The 21,689-nt window shown below is 34.7% G+C and overlaps 1 protein-coding gene across 3 annotated transcripts in view; it reads left to right on the top strand.

Annotated features, from left to right (window-relative positions):
• The window catches only part of FSTL5 (follistatin like 5), a 275,951-nt gene that overhangs the window by 202,278 nt on the left and 51,984 nt on the right, over positions 1-21,689 (top strand). For all 3 annotated transcript variants that reach the window (XM_036382231.2, XM_036382232.2, XM_036382229.2), the window contains exons 8-10: positions 7,245-7,365; positions 13,976-14,137; positions 16,022-16,156. In XM_036382231.2, the coding sequence (XP_036238124.1) occupies positions 7,245-7,365; positions 13,976-14,137; positions 16,022-16,156 (418 nt within the window). The remainder of the gene's footprint in view (positions 1-7,244; positions 7,366-13,975; positions 14,138-16,021; positions 16,157-21,689) is intronic.

Genomic DNA, 21,689 nt, shown 5'->3' with positions numbered 1-21,689 from the left:
GTTGTATGTAATCAGGTGTATAGCTGAGAAAAAAAAAAAGTTTAGCGTAGGAATTAGATCCAGAATCTTTCTAAGCATCTTTGTGCCTATTTCTTGTATGACGTGCTGGATAACAAACTGACGCAAGTGGGATTGTGTTAATAATCCAAGTAGTGTATGACTGGCCCTGTTTTCTTTCTACTCTTGTCTTTAGATCATACATTAATGCTGCATTTAAAATGAGAGATCAACTTTAGAAAGATTATGTGAATTATAATGTGCTTTTTTCCCCTAGTATGCTAAGAATGGGCCAAAGTGAATCATTCTGATTTTTAAATCATTTTAAGGTACTAGGTTGCCTTTTTTTTCCCCTGCCACTTACCCCAATATACCCTTTTCCAGCTGCCACATATTAGGGGATTCTCAAAAAATCTCTATCTGTTTTGGTTTAGTTTTTTTGCCTGCAAGATATTTAAAAGTTGTTTGAAAAGATATTTTTGTTGTCTGTTTATTGGTTTACCACATGTCCATAATGAAGTTTGCGACAACCCAAAATTTATAACACTGGGCTTTTGTGGATTGCATAAACCTTGTAGACACTCTACCTACTTGTCTGTCTCACTCCTGGATAATTCATAAATACATGGGATGGACTAGATAATAATTGGATGAAAATTTGAGTAACACAAAAATTTAAGGGTTGTTTTCTTTTTTTTTTTTGTAGATTCTCTTGAGTTTTATAAGGAAACATCTGGAGAAATTTGTTTCTATGAAATGAAATGAGTTTTTTGTTTCAAGAGTAGTCTAATTCAGGAACCAAAGATATGAATTGTTTTCAGTATAAGAAAAGGGCTGTGGACTGATGCAACTAAAACTGAAATCCAGTGTTTTGTGTAGTAGGAAGATCAAAAATTCCAATAAACTTTATAAATTTAAAACTAAATAATTTGTAGTATAAGTATTTGAAAACAGATTAAATCTTAGCACAGTATAATTATATAGTGTGATATTTTTAGAATCAGAAAAATTTAGGGGATATTCAGTGAATTCTAAACTGAATCACCTTACAGAGTAAATTACATCAGTACTTCTGCTTCTCTGGGCCTTCCTAACACTTAGATACACATTGGAATATGGTCCAAGTAAACTGCATAGTGCAAAGCTAGTTTCCCTTTGCAGCACTGGCTTGGAGTGTGATAATAAATATATCTACAATTAAATCTGATTTAAAAAAAGGGAACAGTTTAGGGGCATGATAATAAACTGTGGTAATTGAGTAAGTATTATAAATTCATTTCATTGGTTATGAGTTTAACTTGAAAAATATGTGAGGAATGAATGTCAAATAGATTTATTTGATTAAATCTGATTATATAACAATTTGGTTTGTTAAAAAGGAGTAAAAGTCAAACGGTATATGAGTCATTCTGAAGATCTCTATGTAACATGAAGCAATAAAAAAGACAGCTGTATCAGAGCATGCTGAATTTTCCATTTAAAATATACTGCATCTACTCAGTTGGAGATTTTGAATGTCTAAATAAATTAGCAGTCCTTATTGCCAATTCATCACAAGATAACGTAAAATTACAGAGTTTTTGGGGAAGTAAAAGGTTAGTCATGTTTTATGGCTAGCCTCAAGAGCTCTAGTACTTTGGCAAAGCTTTCACTTATGTCTAGTGTCTGCCATAAACAAGAAAAAAATTCCACATTCTCTTTACACATCTACATATCAAATGAAGTCATTATTCTCACTGCTGTAATCTAGCACTGAGGCATTTTATGTCACTTTCCTGTATAATCCCTTTTCAGGTTCTTAAGAGGTTGGAACATTATTAGATTTCCAAATAGCAAAACAAATTTTTAATCAACTGACATTTTTTGAAAAGCACAAAGCAGTTGCATGTTTTGTGTAGAATAATGGATATTACCATTTATTAGCTGTTACTATTTCCTCATGAAGTGAAATTGCAGTCCTTACTGTATCTCAGAGAATAAAGGGAAAATCATACATGTCGAAATAATTATTTAAACAGGTACAGTGTTATTGCATTCATTTCTAGTCAGAGAAATAATCTTTTTCTCAGATTTGCTGAACACAGCCAAATCCTTCTCAAACTGGCCTGGGCTTATGCATTTCAGTCTTATTTTAGGAAGCAAGAATAGAGAGTGGCCTCTGCATTGAGCATTTGTAATATAGTACAAGCTAAGGAAGATATGCATGAAGACTTTCTCAGCATGGGAGATCTATTTAGATGCTCTGAATTACTCACTAAATGTTCACCACTTTACTCAGTCATCAGTAGAGTAAGGCTAGTATAGCTTTTTTGTGATAATGAGATACAGCCTTTGTAAAATTCAGTCATTATTTGCTTTTTTCTTTCTGTTCTCCCCAGTGTCAAGAAAAGGGGAACCAATGAAATGCTTGGAATATCTAATTGTAGCTAGGAAGTTTGTTTTCATGGTCAGCAGAGAGAGGTGGGTGGCAGCTAAAACAGTGAGCACTGACAGATCCACTGAATGATCCCATAAAAGGATTTTGCTGCCCTGAGCTTTCTCAAATGACTGTAAAAGAAGCTTAGGAAGATTAATTTCCTTTGACCAAAACTAGTCTGCATTAATAGTCACGAATTGGTGTCTGGTGTTGTATTCTTGATAGCATAGTTTCTTTTAAGATTTTATCACTTTCTACTACATATACTGGGACTAGTGTTTATGTTAGACTGTGCACTTCCCTTCTTTAAGCTATGGCATGATTTGTAATTTTCTGTCAGGCTGATTCTTCTACCAGTGGACTTACACTAGATTCATTATTTGTTCTTATTGCAGCTGTAAAATTTAAGACAGAGAGAAGGTATGCAGAATTTGTGCTTATGAAATGTAGGGTTTGTTTTCCCTCTTAATCTAGAAGGAAAACTTTAAAAAAATCTTGGATTTCTGCCAAATGCAATTTTTCTTAGCGTTCTTTGTGGAATATAATTTCTTTGTGACAGTCAGTAGTAAAGTGCAGAGTTGCATTGCTTTGCCAGTGTGAACAGAGAATGATTACTTGGAAAATAGGAGTTGTAGCATTGACATTAGCACAAAAAGCCTGAGCTGAGTTTGTCTGGCAAAGGAACTGTACATAAATAATTATTTTTTAAAATGATTTTAGTTAACCTTCAAAAGGATATCTACTCTCTGTGTCCTTGTAATAAAGGAAGTTAGAGATACTGAAAAATCTGTAAAAGAATGTGACATTAGTATTACTGGTACTTCCATGAGCTGACTGAAATAAAATGCAGAATGCTTGGGAAAATGCACAGAAAATAAAAGAGAATATGTATACTGGTTGTGTTTTACAAGCAAACAACTGTTCTGAAAATATCTGGTTTCAGATATTCTGGTTTCAGAGTTCCCCTAGCAAACCAATACGGAATTTTAATTCTTAGCTTCACATTTTCTACCTGATCAGCTCAGAGACAGATGATGTGGGGTTTTTTGCCTTTCCCCATTAAAAAAAATCAAGATTTTCCTTTAAAAATAAGGGAAATGCTCCCACCCAGAGTGTTATCATTATAATTTAAATCAATAAAAAAGGGCCCAAACAATATATTTTTTCCTTTGTTGTGGATTTGTGAAAGACTGCAAATAGAAATAAAGGTAATATAAAAAGCATGAATTCATAATATTTGGTGTTCACTAATTCCATTTATTAAGAACACAATAAAACTATTTTTTTTCTGTTTGAGAATAATGTAAGTAAGGATTCACATCTTCAGTTCACATAGCCCATGTACTTTTCTTTATTTTTTAAAAAATTATTTATACAAAGCCAAAACCCCCAAGAAGCTATTTAGGAAAGCAAAGTATGGGCAAAAAAGTGCTGGAAAAAAAGAGAAAAACCCAAATGGCACAGACCAAAACAAAAATACTCCTATCTTCTATGATGGTGAACAAATTCAAGCAGTCTGTTTCATTATATGTTCTCCTGTGGGGAGAAAGCAAGGAAGAGTCTTCCTAGAGCTGTTAATGAAGAAATGCCGGAAAATGGTCATAAATTCTCTCATATGCAAAGTGTTAGCTTATGAAAGAGGGTTATAAACCCCAAGGATATAATTGCTGACTCAAAACAAAAAATCACCTTTAGTTTCTGTTTTATAAACAGTAAGAGAGAAAAGCAAAGATTCACTATCAAATTGAAGTCTTTATTATTTTGCTCATTATTTGTAACATATATCATGATTTGTGAATTGTCAAGTTCTTCAGGAGAGCAGAATTGCAGCAGCTGAATCATTGTTAATGTAATTGTTCAGTTCTATCTTTTTATGTATGACAAAAATAATTAGAGTTTCTCAATGTAATTTTAGAAGTACCTTGCCATTTCTCTGTGAACAGTAGGAGAACAAAAATTGAGCCTGTAGTAACTTCTTTTTTTTACTGTCATCAAATATATTTTCCGAAATGTAAAAGAACCCCCACTTTTCTGTATTTGTTGCTGTTGCTTTTTGAAGGCTCTGTTTCAAAGATGTTTGTGTGTCAGTATAGATACAGGGTTTTTTTAAATTACTCAGCTTGTGAGTTAGTCAATAAAACACTAAATACTTGTCAACATGCAGTGTCAAGTAGCTCTGTTTGTACTTCACCATCCCTTTTCAAATGCTGCTTACAACATTAAGTTCACTTTGTATTGAGTGGTTTGCTTTAATTAACAAAACAAACATTGAACTCAGTATCACAATAAGCTGAGGACATTTATTTTGTAGTTGTAAAGAAAAACAAACCAAACAACCAGACAAAGCTCACCACTAACAACAAAGCATACTGTCCATAAATTTCTAACTCTCTGAGAGTCATCATGTCTGAATTCTATTGAAATACTAATATAAAATAACCACAGGAGTGTTTCATCCATGGTTTCTATGAAAAAGAAGGGAGAAACCATGCACAGGCACACACTTACTTAGAAAATAGCAATGGTACCTGAAGATATCATATGCCACAGTGAATCAGTTAAAGAGCTGAAACAGGTAGGTATGCTTCAAAGCAATATCTAGTAATTTAGCATAAGGAATGTTAAATTTAACTAGGCTCCAGACTGCGTTTTAGCAGCTGAATTTTTCTACACTCCATCCTCTGCCCTATTTTACTCACAAATATCTTTGGCAGAGATTAGGCAAAAAATTCCAAATGGTAATAACAAAACCCATTTTCCAGATAAAATATAAGTACCTGTACTGTGGCTCTTTTGAATAGCTGTCCTTTCATCTTCCACTAATAATGCTGTTGAAGAAGAACGCTTTGAAGACGTGTGTTCAGCTAGTAAGGGGGAAAAAGTAAATTGGTCTTATGCTTCATATATTTTAGAAAGAGACAAAGATCAAAATATCCAATAAGGAAGTTTTTTGAAGTTAGTTGGGTGGGTTATTCTGAAGGGGAATTGCGCTGGTTCGCATCATCAGTTAAAAATGAAGTGTTAAAGAGGGTGCCTTTTTTGATCTTTGCAGTGGCAACATGTAATGGTTATTGAAGATTTGGTAGAAATATTTTCTGTATAACCAATGCTAATATAGAAACCTTTAGTTGTCTTGAGGAAGTCAAGTTATTGATTACCAGGTGGGTTTATTTTTTAGGCGTGTTCTTTTGTTCTCCCAGGGAACAACTAGCAGAACCATTGGAAGCACAGAGTTGTGAAATGTGAAATTTAGCTCCCCACTCATCTTTGGATGAAGAAATACAGAGAGATACATGTTTTTTGAATAATATCTTGAGCGTACTTAAAGAAACAAAACTGAGAAATTAAAAGGAATTTGGTAGAGATTTCAGTTCTCTTGTGTTCTCTGAGTAAAAATAAAAACTGGAAAGTGAGAACTCAAAAAATAAATCCCAATAAGTTGGAAAAGTTGTAGGTGAGATCATGGAAGAATGCAAGAATAGTCATAATGAACCAGAGGTTAATGTCGCCCAGTATTTCTCATTTTTAAGATCCAAAGGACAGAATGTAAGAATAAGGCAGCACATAGTAATATTTTCTATCAAAGTTCTTTTACTGTGCAGTTTACAGTGAATGAGGTATTGTAGCTTACGTTTTTGGTTTTGCAAGCTTTTGATAAAGTCTTCATGGATTTGAGGACTTTATAGTGAAGGGTATAAAGTTTGTGATGAAAAAAAATAAGGAAGAACTTGTTGGGGATATGAAGGTGAGGACAACCTAGGCTACAGTGACCATGAGATAGCTGAGTCAAGGAGCCTAAGAGGAGACAGCAGGGCAAAAAGCGATACAACAATGGACTTCAGGAAAGGAGACTTCAGCCTGTTCAAGGATGTGCTTGGAAGAATTCCGTAGGAGATCATGCTGAAAATAAAAGGGGTCTAAGAGAGATGGTTGATTTTCAAGGATGACCTCCTCTATGTTCAAGAACAAGCTTTCACAAGGAACAGTAAATCAAAAGCAGCAAGAAGTCTGTATTAATGAACAAGGAGCACTTGACATAACTCAAATAAAAAGGTGTAAAGAATGACAGGTGACCAAGGAAGAACCTGGAGACTCTATTTGAATGTGCAGATAAGAAAAGATGAAGCCATCCCAGAACTGGATCTGGTCTAGATATTTGAAGGTCTACAGAGTTTCAGGACTATATGAGCAGCAAAAGAAAGGGGAAAATATGGACCTTTTGGTGAGCTAGCATAGGACCCAGTGCCAAAAGAAGTAGAAGACAATGTACTAAAAGCCTCTTTTGCCTCGGTCTTGACCACAAACATTTCCTTTCAGGAATCCCAGATCCCTGAAATCAGTTTACAGCTGTAGTGCTTCTGTAATGTATCAGTGAATCTAATGAGAAGAATTGAAGAAAAGTGAGAATTTTTTTTGGTCATATCTTCTTATTACAAAGGATGACAACACATCCACAGGATGTCATTTAACTTGTTCATTTTTGCATAGATTTAGTTTTTCTCACTGGTCGGATGCAATTCTCAACAGCTTTTCTTCTGCAAATAACTGTCATAGCTAAGTAAACATATTGCTTCTGCCCAGTTTATCTAGTTGTTAAAATAAAAGTTGTATTTTCTTTTACAGTCACAATATATGTAGCAAGATTAAACAACTCCACCATTCACAAGTATAATATTTGAATTTCAGATTACTGTCAGATATGCTGGTTTAATATTTGTGATGTTTGATGTCTGATATTTGCATCACAGCTTTGTTGCTGAGATGATGAGCGTAATTACTGTAGAGATGTGGGTTTAATTATGACAACCTTGTTTTTAATCTTTCCTGGTAGGATTTTGGAGATGATGGGTCCCTGTACATCACTAAGGTTACCACAACTCATATGGGAAATTACACCTGCTATGCTGATGGGTATGATAAGCTCTATCAAACTCATATTCTCCAAGTGACTGGTAAGGAAAAATGTTCTAATTATCAAGTCATAAGAAACCTGAATTTTGTTAAGCAGATCAGTTGTTTCTTTCCTACATATTTTTGTATTGTGTTACCTCTTACTAGAAAAAGATATATAATTTTTTCTTCATTTCTATCTCCTTCAAATCACCTTAAAAATAATGAAACACAATAATTTAAACTTATTACTTCCATAGAATAATAACTATTAAAAGGTGTAAAGACAGTCCAGAGGACTTGCTTTGCACCTGTGATGTTATGCAGAACAGCAAGTGGTTTATGTATACATATACACACAGATGAAGTAGGTTTTAGTATTAATTTAGTAACCTGGGGAACATGCTGAGAAAAATAAATGTGTAAATTTCTTGTGTTAAGAATGTTTTGTTGAATATAAGATTAATAGAATGCACTTCTCTGAAGGTTTTGTAATTGATGTAGGCTTCTAAATTCACTTTTATGTTATTGAAATCTACCCATGATTTTAGTAGATTAGCTTGAGGCACCTGGACTTGAAACTTGATCTTTACATTTTCCTACATCTGTTCAAGTTCCAGTTAACACTTCATTAAATTCTGTACTTGGACAAAACTTAACTGCTTTGATACTGGTGCCCTGAAGACAGGCCTTTACCTTCTCTTGAGCTGATGTACCCTCTCTTTTTTCTTATATGCAATTTATTTCCTAAAGTATTTTAAGGAATTCTTTTCCGCTGATGAAGGGTCTGCTTTATCATCTCTGAGGTTTAATGTCTTTTTTTCTTTTTTTCCCTTAAAGTGTTTTCATGTTATTTCAATTCATATTTATTTTTGACTCTTAAGACTCCCTTTCTGCTGTAAATTACCAGTGTTTGTCATTCCATGTTGTTGTTTAATCCTATCCAGAATCATGTTTGACCTCAATCTTCTCCAAATTTCCTTTGCATTAAGAGGCTGTGTTTCTCTCCTGAGGCATACTCTAGCCCTAGTTTCCTGGCCACTGCTGTTATCATCATTCTTTCGTTTGTTAGCTATTAATCAGTTGCATAAGCCCTTATTTGGCTGACTTTTTTTAACATCCAAGAATGATGAAATATTTTCTTTTATTCTTATCTTTCATGTATATCTGTATGAAATACAGCTCCCAAGATTAATTTTGGCTTTTACTTTGATTTCTCTTCTTTTAATGGCCTTTCCCCCCCTTTTCTGTTCTTAGTATCTTCACATTTTAAATTCATTTGACACTTAGTGCTTGTTTGCAGTTTTATAAACATTTTGTCTTTGCTGGTATGTTTGTCCAGGAAGCTGGCTTGTAATATTTCTCTATCCATGTATTTCAACTTTTTTTTCCCTAGTTTCTTCCCCTCCCGAACCACAACATATTGTACATAAAGCGTTGTCCCCGATCTAATGGGAACATGGCATCAACATATTTTCCTCCAAATTTTTCTTCTGGAATTATTTTCTGTCATTTAAAAATCCAGGCAGCAACTACTGGCTAAACTAGTGAGAAAACTGATGTGCAGTTTATTAATATTTTAATTTCTGAAGGCATAGCAGAGTTCTTGGCAAGATGAACACGTTAGTGGGTTCTTGACCAATATTCTCCTCTGTTTTATGGGGTTTGGTTTACCCTAAATTATTCACAAAATTATATTCTGATCAATACATTCCTGACCAATCCCAATGTGTAAATAATCCCCCAGAGGTGCATAGCAAGAGTTAAAATACTCTTGAATTCGTGTTTGTCTCAGATCAGCTCATAATGAGGCAAAACTCGGCTCAAGTTGAAGAAGGTTTCCTGCAAGACTACAAATTCAAGAAACATAATTTGAGAGAGGTGAAGGAGGACAAATGTAGGTTTTTCTAGTGATAATGTGTCTGACAGGAAATTGGTTTTTCATCTGGAAACCACTGTAAACCTCAGATAGCTGCTATTGCAAAAGCTGGCACTGGAGTGGTACCTTCCTAAATGATTTTGGATGTTGATATTTTGGGGAGCAAGAAACAGGAAAAGGAGACCTTTTGAACAATAGGATTATTTGCTGTGCGTGTTGTGGGTAAATTGAGTTAAATCCACTGAGATTAAAGGTCAAATGAACAGCTCTTGCACAGTTTAGATTTGTACTTCTAAGGAATAAGCTTCTTAAGCACAGGCATGATGGTCAGTACTTGTAGCTGTGATAATGACTAATTAATATAATGATACTTGTATTAACTGGAGAGTCAGTCAAAAGGTTAATGGGATAATGAGACTACGTTGATCACAAAGATTTAATGTGAAGGTTCAATGAAAACAATGTAATTAGATTTCAAGTTCTTTCTCAGTTTCCATTTATGTATAGCTATATATTTTTAGGAAAAAAACCCATATATTTTAGGCTAGTATGCAATTATTATAGATATAAATCTGATTTACTTTTAAGATTAAAATCTAAGATATTTTTAGTTTTGAATTATCTGGCACAGTAGTAAAGAATAATGAGCTTCCTTTGGAGTCTTAAAAATACATTAGTGAACACTGTAAAAGGCTTGTTTTATAGTGAAATAATCAATCTACTCTTATACAAATAATATGGTAAATGTTGTGAGCAACCCTATAATTTGATATTTTAAGCCTTTTCATATAAACTAAAAACAAAACCAAAATAAAAAGTTGTGATCAGGAAGCAGTAACTCTTTCATAACACAGTCTTAATTATTAATATTTATAATACTTACAACTTTCTGTGTATACAGTTTTGAGATTATAAGACTCTGAGGCTATATGACTAAATGAATTTGAGTCTATCAGTTTGATCTTTATTTTTCTTCTAATATGGCAGTGAGACTTAAATAAGATCAGCAGTTCTGATAAGGTACAGAATGGAGAGCCCAGTCCCTCAGCCAGATGTAAGCAGGGAGTGTGTAGTGTCTGAAGAATTGTCTGCCAGCTTTGTTTTTCCAAAGTATCTAAGTTTAATCAAGAGTTATTTTTTATGTATATCAATAGAAGAACCTAGTTCACTATAGCTATCCCCTTTTTCTTTTTTAAACGCATGCATTCTCCTGGATTCAAGACAGCTGGAATAGACTATTTTCTCAGTTCCCTCCGCCATGAGACCCAACTGAAATAATGCTCAAGAGGTTTTATAGCAAATGCTAGAGCATATAGCCACCATATTTGGAACCAACAGTCTCACATTGCTTTTTTGAATTGAAAGAAATGGGATATAGAATTCACTCAATTGAGTGTTATACTTTACTAAATACAAACATGCGGTGTCTCCTCTCTCTTTTTAACATATGTCATGATCTCTCCCTTTTAAAGTAAGTTTTTTTAGCTCAAGATGCTAGAACATATCTCTTTGAAAGTCATTGTGAATAGTCACATTAATTATGTACTTAAAATTTTATTTCTGGTGATATTTATTTATTTGTTTGTTTGTTCTGGTGAGTTACACAAAAAACCCAAACAAAACCCAACAAAACAAAACAGACAAACAAAAACCTGATTCAAACAAACCCCAAAGACTTTATATTGAATTTGTCACATCAAATTAACTTCTTAGACTGAGCCCACAACTCCACTTGTATTTCATTTCTCTGGAGCATGCCTCAGTGGCACAGTTCTTTCTTAGTAGAATATTACAAATAGTCTTCAGGGTAATATGAAATAAAAATTATAATGCAAAACAAGGCTTGAAAACCATTTCTAGTTGTATGAACTTTTCAGACACAGAATTGGTGAGGAAAGAGGAAACTGGCAGCAAATAGAGGAAAGTCATGGCAAAAAATAAACCCTACTGTCATGGAAGAACCTCTGTTCCTGGAAAAACAGTGCTAAAGGGAACAGGATCTACTATAGAAATAAGGGAAGGTAAAAGAAAACTCAGACACATTTTCCCCTGAGCAGGTCCTCTCCTCCCTTCATATCTCCTAACAACCCTTAAGTAGTTAATTTAGCAACAATAATATTTTGTCATGCAGGGTGAGATTTTATTTGTTGGTTTAGGAAGAGTTAGATTTCAGTTATAATATTTTCTAAAACTTTTTTTAGCAATAATATTGCATCAGAAATATTGCATGCCTTTTGCCCAAATAAAACTAATACACTCCCATTTCCTGTCAGTGAAAATTCTTTGAAATGGAACTGTTAAAAAAATTCTCTTCACATGTTCTCAATAGAAGTCTGTCCAGGTGAGGTAGTTAAATACCTGTAAGTTTTTTATGCAGTTAGAATATTTCACTGACACAGAAAGCGACTAGAAATATCCTGGCCTATGTAGTCAGAACACAACTAATTGCAGTGCCTTGCTATTCGGTCCTAAAAGTTGTTTCTGTTGCTGAGATGCTTGAGAGTGTTCAGGGATGGCAGTCCAGTCTCTAAGGAAGTGAAAGGTCCTTGCTTTTCCAGAGACAAGGTGGAAGAATAAGGCATTTGGCTTTGCTGCAGTGGGAAATCTACAACATGACATAGGCTACATAAAGGACCTTGTGTCAAGAAATGCTGAACAGGCAGACGTGAAAATTGGACTTTAGGAAGTGTGGCAGAGCAAGACTGGGAGCTGAGGTGCCAAAAATATTCAAACCAGTGAATGTGCAGTCAAGCAGGGCCCATTCTGAAGAACACAGTGGGGAAGGCAAGGTCTCAGTATGGAGCACAACGATGCTATGCAAGAGGAGATTAAAGAGGGAAGAAATTGAGGGGAAATAGGAGTGGGAATGTCAGGCTTGAGATGAAGAATTAAGATCCACTTCCATGAAAGCAAAATCCTTTGCCAGAAAATCAATAGAAACCTTAAATCTCTGATATTTATGTGCTCTTCCTCTCAGCTGGTAGTCTAAGAAACTAAAAGCCATATTATCTAATTTTTAACCTTCTCCCATATTATTATAGTACATTTTTGCAATTTGCATATTGGGGTTATGTAGAAAAGGCTGTTCTCTCTAACTGGGTTTAAAATATCCCTGAAGCCTACTGATTTTTGCATCCTATCTGAGATAAGGTAGATTTATGCATTTCTTGCAATGCAGAAGTGTAAGGCATTTCTATGATCTAATGGGACAGCATGCTGAGACATCTCTTGTAAATAGTTGAATAGGATTTGAAAATATTTAATCTCATGCCAAAGTAGACACAGTTAATTTTTGATCTTGCTATCTTCTTTCATTATCAACTGATACTTCATCCTCTACCCAGCTGTGTTTTGTGACAACCTAAGTATTCCACACTTGTAGAGCTGCATTAAACAAAACTTTGGCGAATAGGAAATACACTTCTTATTACAGTTAATATTTTTTATTGTTGGAAACAACCTCAAGCAAGTTGTCTCATGAGTTGCTGACTCATGTTCAACTTGCTATCAGCCAGGACCCCCAGGTCCCTTTCCACAGCACTGCTCTCCAGCACCTCATTCCCCAGTTTGTACAACCAGCCAGGGTTGCCCCTGGTTGTAGGTGCCCCAGGTGCAGAATCTGGCATTTTCCCTTGTTAAAAATTCATACAGTTGGTGATTTCCCATCTCTAATTTGTTGATGTCTCTCTGCAGGACCTCTCTGTCCTTGAGGGAGTCAATAGCTTCTCCCAATTTGGTGCTGTCAGCAAAGTTACTTAGTATTCCTTCAAGTCCTGTGCTGTGTCCAAGTCTTTAATGAAGATTTTGAAGAGAGCTGGGCTGAGGATTAAGTCCTGTGGAACCCCACTAATGACTGGATCCCAGCCAGATGTTACCCCATTCACTGTAACTCTGTTCCTGACCCATGAGCTGGTTGTTCACTCATCATGTAACACAGTTATCCAGCTGCCTGGACATTTTGTCCAGAAGGATGTATGTCTTAAAATCTTAATTAATGATCTGAATAAATGGGGCAGAGTTCTACCTTCAACAGTTTTTTAGATGGCACCAAACTGAGAGGAGTGGCTGCTAGACTACAGGGTCATGCTGCTGTTTGTTTGACAGGATGGAGAAATGAACCAGCAGGAATTTAGGAAGTTCAAAGAGAAATGCAAGAGTCCTGCACCCAGGGAAAAACAACCCTGGTGCACCAGTATATCCTGAAGACCACCTAGTGGAGGGCATCAGGAAAGGACTTCAGAGGGAAATCAGGTTGAACATAAGCTAGTGAAGTGCCCATATGGTAAAGAAGGAAGGTGGTATCATGGGTACAGAAGGTCCTGTCTGAACAGGTATAAAGAATTATAAACCTGAACAGGTTTTTTGCATGTAGAAGGGATTGTTACTAGGTGTTTTGGAAAGAGGGGAAAGGTGGAGATGAAATGTTAAGATTTGTGAAACAGGGCAATTAAAATCCCTTTACAACATATCATGACTCGCTAATTGTACATTAGTCATATTTTATAAAGAAATCTAAGGAAAAATAAAAATCTTAATACTCGACCACCAACTATTGAAGAATTGAGGCTTTTTTCTTTGATACCACAGTAAAAACAGGTTTTTCTCACAATATTTTGTCTGCTTCATAAATTTTCTGAGACAGAATTCTGCATTGAATGTCACTGAATATCTGATGAATACCACGTCTGTATGTAGTTATATATAGCTGCAGGGGTCTTCTGAATTGCTTATCATTATTTTTCTTAAAATGAAAATAATGTTCTCCACTAATTATAATTGTTTTCTGTATTCAGTTCCACCAGTTATCCGAGTCTATCCAGAGAGCCAGGCGAGGGAGCCAGGTGTGACAGCTAGCCTTCGGTGCCACGCTGAAGGTATTCCCAACCCACAACTGGGTTGGCTGAAGAATGGCATTGATATCACTCCAAAGTTATCCAAACAGCTAACTCTTCAAGGTAAAGGAATGCACTTATTGTTTTCTACATCTTGCTAATGTTTTATCCATGCATCATTTCCATACTAACTGCTCTTCTTCCATAGTTGTAACAAAGGCTTGAAGTCTAAGCTAAAACATTTCAAAAGATGCAATTTCTTCCAGTTACTTCCAAGACATGTCTTTCTGCTTTCTCTTTGTTAGAGTAATGATTGTACTTACTGGCAGGATTACCAGTATGCTGCCAATATGCTCTTAGCTGTTTGATATTGTGCAGTATCTGAGTGGAGCAGGCAGTGCAAGACCTAGTCCCAGTCAGAACTGATAAGAATCTTGTGAGATTTGGGGACCTGATAGTAGAAAGGACTGGAGGAGAAGTACCTGAAATGGATGTGCTCTTTACTGAAGAATATCAGCAGACCTGTGTGGGAGTGCAAAGACATTGCAAACACACACACAAGCCCTACCTCCCCTCCCAAAATACCCAAACCTCTCAAAGCCCAAAAACCTAAAAAAAAAAAACCCAAAAAAACAAGGAAAGTCGTACCTTTAGCACCAGTTCATTTCTATTAATCTTCAGGGCTCAGCAAAATCAGTGGACATGTTCAGCATAAAATCTCTGCTTCAGTCTTTCTGGTAATTTTTGATAGCTGTAGGAGAAAAAAAAATCTCCTGCTGCTTGCGTTCCCTTCAAAACTTTCTCTCACTCATCAACAAAACCAGGATGTGTAGTTAAGATAGGACAGCACTCAGCCTGCACTGTAAGAAGCAGTGGGACAGATATGGCAATGCTTCTCTGAAGTGTTACTTCCCCTGCAGGTGTCATAGTCCCCTGTTCTTTCATGTACAACTCTCTTGGATATTTGTGAACAATTGCAAATTGCCTTGCAAAAACACTTTCCACTATGAGTAGAAAGTGATGAACTTCTCTTCTATTGCAACATTCTCTTAATTTCTCCTGTAGGGATTTGAGGAAATTTTTTTTCACCTTTGTCTCTGTTCCATATATTTATGAAAAATAAATTCAAAGGATTCCTCTGTAAGCAAAATACATTTAATTCAATTTTCTAGCATGGAATTATTTGAAATAAAATTTTGAAAATCTCATTACATTTTCCCAGAGTTTTTTTCTGAGTTAAATTATCTGTGCACTTGCTTCAAGCTAGAAGGGTGCTACACCATAAGACAATGCCCCTTTTAGTCCATACTTTAGAATATCTACAAAGCTTGTTTTTTTATAGTTCCTACAGCTGAACAAGTATACTATACTTAAAATTCAATGAATCATTGTTCACACAATTATTCAGATCACATTATTTAAAAGACCTTTGCCTGTGAAACCTGGATTGTTTGTTGACATTCCTACACAATCTGACATAAAATTCCTGAGGTTTCCAGAAGCTTCTACATTGATGTAGGGGGAAAATTTCAATGCACCTGTTTTTCTGCTGTTACACTGCAGTCACACAATACCAAAACTAACTAGGTGCCTCTGGTTAGGAACAACAAATTAAAATTTTTATTTACATTGGATGTTTGGCCAGTTGTATTCCTTGGGTTACTTTGTGTAAAGGAAATGATGGTGTCTAGTAAACAGATGCAACATAATAAAAACCTAATATTTACCTGACTTTAAAAAAAATTAGTAATTTAAATATATATAAAACCTCAGATCGATATTTGTCTCGAAGCACAAAACCAACTGAGGCACTCTGAATAACTGTGAGATGAAATAGTGCATGTAATTCACTAGCCAGTTGAATACCTTTGGACTAATTTGGCATACCTCCAAGTTATGAACTCAGGAATGAAAATGGTTTAATTAGTGTAAGCAGAGAAACCCTTCTGAATTTATAATCTGAAAGCACTAGTGTGTCTGCATGTTAAGTTTTTCCTCTCCTTTCAGCAAATGGCAGTGAGGTTCACATCAGCAATGTGCGCTATGAAGATACAGGAGCATACACTTGCATTGCAAAGAATGAAGCAGGGGTGGATGAGGATATTTCTTCTCTCTTTGTGGAAGATTCTGCTCGAAAGACTCGTAAGTATTGTGAGAAGTATAAAAATACACGTCCCCCACTCTCAAACATTTAATCAATATTAAAACTATGAAATGTTAAATAAATTAAAATAAGTTTGTGCAGATAGCTGATTTAAAAAAATAAAGTTCAATTAATGGCATCCAAGAGTCACTGAAGGCCGAGTGCAAAATCTGCAGTATATTTAGAAGTAAAATGAAATCTCTGATTCATTGTGTGAAGTAACATATTTTTTACATTGCTGGTAAATTTTTGGTAGTTTCCTAGTGAGAGATGTGTTGCATACAAAGGGAATGTGAAGAGAAAAAGAAAAGGGATGTCTGTATATGGAAACTATTAGTATGTTTCCCAGTAGTTGTTGGGGTGTGGCAGGAAGACCTTTCCTTCCTGTCTGTTCTTGACACACACCAAGAGTCAAAATCAGCTTCATGGTGTGACAGTAATCATATGGCTTGATCTCACCTGCTGAAGTGCCCAGCAGGTCCAGAGCAGTTCCAGCCTACCCATGCTGCCTTGTGCCTGGAATATGGAGGAATAGTGAACATATTCACTTCTATTTTGGGAGTTGAATTTGCCAAAGAAGTCAATATCACTACTAACAAGCAGTATTCTTTATTGTCTGTTAAATGGTAGTGGAATTTATAAACCCTGTTTTCCTATTATTTGTCTAACAGTATTTTTTTTGTCTAACAGTATTTTTTTCCTCTTACCTCACTTTGCTTAGAAAAATCCATTCCTGAGTTTATATTTCACCCATTTTTTGTTTGGTTTGATTGGTTGGTTTTGTCTGTTTGTTTTTTTTCTTTTGAGTCTCTTATTTTAATGAATACTACATACTTATTAGAAATACATCCAGTAAAATAATAGTTATCTTACTAGTGAGTGTGATTGCATTACTAAGACATTCCTGTTCATTTAAAAGCATATTCAGCAGTGTCAAGTACTCAGCAGGGTACCAGTGGCAGAATTAGTAGCACTGCAAGTCTGCCTGACACTTACAAGCCACAGGACATTGAGTTCAGTTACATATAGGTTTGCTATGCTTCAAATATTTCAGAGGAAATCTTCCGTGTAGGAAAATTTTATCATCTAAATGTTGATATCTTTACTTAGCTGCTTTAAGTAAGACTAATTATAACTGTAATTTTTCAAATGCCTTAACACGGATTTTTTTTAAGTGTCATGAAAATTACTGCTCAGACATTTCTGGGGAGACACCTGAGGATAAATAAGTTGTTTGATCATGCACAGTTTCTGGTAGTCTGGTAATGTGAAGTAGCTTGGCCACTTCCATTTGCCTATTGCATTGTGTGAAAAATATTGTGAATGTTGCCAAATTTCAAGACCCTGAGGAACTCTAGTTGGTTATATATATATGTTAGGTTGTTATATAAATGTTAGGTTAAAACTTGTTTGGCCTGAACAACAAATTATTTGTAGCAAACTAGCCAGTTTGCAAGTGTTTCAGTTAAGTTAGTCAGTTTAAGTTTAGTTTAAGTTTAGTTAAGTCAGTCCAGTTCTGCAGATCTGATCTGCTGTGAATATGTATGGATATCGCACAACAATGCAGAACACTTTTTTCAGGACTTGTAATATGATGTAATAATTTTAGATCTGCTACCTTAGCAGGATTTGTAAAATCACATGCCATACAGTGAACACAGCTTGTAACAAATGCTTTAATATCTACAAGCAGTAAGTTGTGAGAATGACCATTGGTGTCATGAAAGATGTAAATGAAGGAAGACAGAATATAAAACAAACTATTTCTAAGACAATTCATCCAAAAGATATAGTCATTTTCCTTCCTATAAAAATGATTTACTCTGCAAGTTCTGTGTTGTATATTGAAGGGAAGCATTTTACCATTATGTTCCTTGGTGTTTGAAAATGGTTTCCCAAGAATTGATCCATGTGTAAATACTCATAAAATCCAAATATGTATAATTATAGCTTTCAAACTTAGGTGTAGCAGATATTTACATGTTAAACTCCAATTTGTGCAGAATCCCATTTTGGTACATGCAAGAAGAATAAGGTACGTACTAATAAAAAAGCACTGACTCTCAAAATCATTGTCACTACATGAACAAATTACAACAGGTACACATTTTTATAGATGCAGTTTAAAAAGCTGCGGCTGTTTTTTAAAAAAAATTTCTTTGCAGGGAGGAGTTGCTAGCATTGGAGAGCTGCTATCAGAAGTGGAAGGGCCTCATTATTAACTCTTTTCTGTTTGTTTTGATATTTCCTCCAAAACTCTTCTTCATACATTAAATTAGAGATTATTAAGGAAAAAAATCACCTAGGTAAAACTACTTGGATAGGATTGTGGGCTTTTTTTTACCCCACCCACACATATTAAGCACAATGCTAGAGCTACTTCTATCTCAAGTCTATTAGGTCACAAGTTATATTCTAAAGATAATCTCTGGTGAATGTAAATGTGATTCTCTATGATCTGATATAAACTATTTCTGTCATTTATGACAGTTTTATAAATTATTTTGCTTTTATCCTCCTTTAAGAGAATAAACATTTTTAAATTTTTTTGGAGTTCCTTATTAGAGGGTTCCCTTTTGGAAATCTTAGGATACTGTTTTGAATAAAATAAGATCAGTTTCTCACTAGCTTGTCAGTTAGTCTGGGCTTTTCTCCTTTGTGATGTCATATAAGATAAAAATCAAAGCAAAATAAAAGCATTTCTGAACATTGGATTGATTTTCTATTGAGAGTTTAGTGAGAACTTTACAGTTGAGTTCTAAAATACAAAGTACAATTCCACTGCCTTGAGCATGACAATAATTTCAAAAGCCACTTAAGAAATGCAGAACATTATTCCATTACCAGTGCATATATTTTATTTCCTAGGAAGTGTAATAGCCAAAGTAAATGTTCACTTTTGTACTTATCTGACCCATTGTTTGGGTGCATGGGAAAACTTTGGGGGTTTAATGTTACTTCACAAAAAAACCCTAAATTTTTATTATTTTTGTGTGGAATATTGCTTTCAATGCATCCCAAATGTATTAAAAACTGAGTTCAGTGCTTTGAGAAAAAAACACTATCTGTGACAGAAAGGGCACGGATAGTTGATTTCTCTGTAAATTGGTAATTTAAACAGCTCCTAAGAGATAATACTATGTTTTCTGCTACCTTGGACTAAATAAAAATCAGTGTCATTATGGAAAAGTAGATTGTTAAATAATAAGCAAACCTTTACCTCACTTGTCTGTCTAAAAGTGCTCTCAGATTGCTAGGTTTTCATAATTCATAGGATTGTTAGAGATGCACGTAATGCATATGTCTGTATTATAAAGAGAAAAGAAATGAAGGCAAAGCTATACCGAACTGTGGGAAATGTGATCTTGGTAGAAAAAATAGTTACACAATGTCAAGTATGAATTAAGGGTGCTAGGAACTTGTTTATTTTGAAGTTTCCAGTTTCAGAAATTTGAAGTTCACTTACCAAGAAAAGTCAATATACTTTGATGATGATGGTTCATAATCAGGATCGTAATCTAGATGGAAGTGAATGGAAAATACTCTGAAAATGCTTTGTCATCCAGATCTGTTCAGTAAATGCCAGCAGTGAACAGGGAAGCATTGCTCTGTCTTGCATAGGTAAAATTTTAAATATTGGATGATAGTCTCAAGGATAGTTTGGACACCTCTTAGCACATTAGCCTTTTTCAATGTGCACTAAAAATAAGACTTCTGAAAACATGCTTTCATTTTAACATCGTCTTTAGTGAGAGAAATCAAATTATTTTAAAATACTTTAACTTTAGCCATGCCTTTTACCGATTAACTCATTCTGTAGCTGAAATTTTATTTATATATTTAACAACAGTAGATGGATCCTTTTTGCTAGATTTGTGAAGCTATAATGGAAAGTTTTAGGTTATATTACCTATATAACCTATATTACCTATATACCTTGTCTCTTAAAAGTACTGGTGATAAATTTCTACTGCTCTCTGTTATCAGATCCTGTTTAATTCCTCTGATGTTGATAATAGCAGTAGCATCTAAAATACTTCTGAATGTGAGAACTGTGCTGTTTTGATTCTCTGGAGACTGCAAATTCTCTTTTTGCTGTGAATTCCATTTTCCCTCAAGCCTGCAGTTACAGCCATTGAGAATGAGATAGCTGGTCTGGTTGATAGCTGAATGACCCCTGTGGTGACTGGTAAAAACATTCTGGGGATTAATGACCTGGTCTAAATCTCATTGAAGACACAAGAGTCTCCCCTACTGTCATGATCCTCTAATAATACCTGAGACAGCTCAGCTGTGTTGGAAGGACTCTTTGGTGTAATCACATTCGTAAATACAAATAGCAGTTCAAAATCTGATTTTATTTTCATTCCAACGTATTTTTATTTTTCAGAACTGGTATTGCATGGATTCATAGATTTAAGCATGATGGAACCATTTTATCTAACTCTATTCTATCTTCTACATTTCACAAGACATTAAATTGCATTCTGTTCTGCCCGAATACAGAGCAAATGCTTTGTTTGCCTGAAGTGTGTCCTTACAGAGATGCATATACCTGAGTCAGACATGCAGAGAGACAAAAAATCCATCATTTCTCTTGATATTTTGCTTTATTTATTAATCAATTTCACTAATACAGAATAATGCTTAGTTTCCATTTTGAAGTCACTTTTTCCTTCAGTTGCCTCCTTTGAGTCCCTCTCTTTTTTCCCCTCCAATAAATTGACCTCTTAAGAATTCTTGTCCTATGAATATATTAATATTGATTGCAAATTCTTACACACACAATATATAAGTTTCTCATAATAAGATAGTTACCATAGTACTCAGTCCTCTTGTCTTGAGAATTCTAATTGTTTTAGTACAGTTTGTTTTTTTAAAAAAAGGAATACTTCTCTTTGCACAAGAAAATTTATTATTTGTTATTTTTAATATTCTGGAAAGCAAAATATAAATTTGGTAATTTTTTCTTCCTCATCAATCCCTTGTCACTATTTTCAACTAATACCAGCAGTGGAAGTTTGTTTACATGTTTATCTCCTATATGCTATCAGACCTCACTTTCCAAATCCTATTCCTTCTCACCTGTCTCGGTTAGGCATAGTCTGTTCTTTGTTTTCCAAGACATCTACATTTCAATTTGGATAAAAAAATCAATTTATTTTACAGATGAACTTGACAAAGTCATTCAAACAGTTTTTTAAAGCTGTTGTTTATCATTACAGGTAATTCAAAGACTTCTTAGGAAATGATTTTGTATTTTGCAGCTCATTGATGAAAGTGGTTAAGACACGATTCACTACCTGTTGCTCTGGACATACTCCAGAACTTTCTCCCTCACCTTTTGCTAATGATTTAACTACATTTCAGATTAATTATTTTGGCAGTTTTTAATTCTATTAACATATATTTTACCATTATTAAATAACTCATTTAATCAGAATATTCTCTCTTAACACATCAGATGTTTAGCAAAATTATGTGTCACAACTATATGAATTTTTTACATCACCAAACTCCTATTTACATTAA

This window comes from Molothrus ater, chromosome 4, assembly GCF_012460135.2.
Source record: "Molothrus ater isolate BHLD 08-10-18 breed brown headed cowbird chromosome 4, BPBGC_Mater_1.1, whole genome shotgun sequence".
Taxonomy (NCBI): domain Eukaryota; kingdom Metazoa; phylum Chordata; class Aves; order Passeriformes; family Icteridae; genus Molothrus; species Molothrus ater.
The sequence above is the reverse complement of the archived record's forward strand: the minus strand, read 5'-3'. Positions and strand labels throughout refer to the sequence as shown.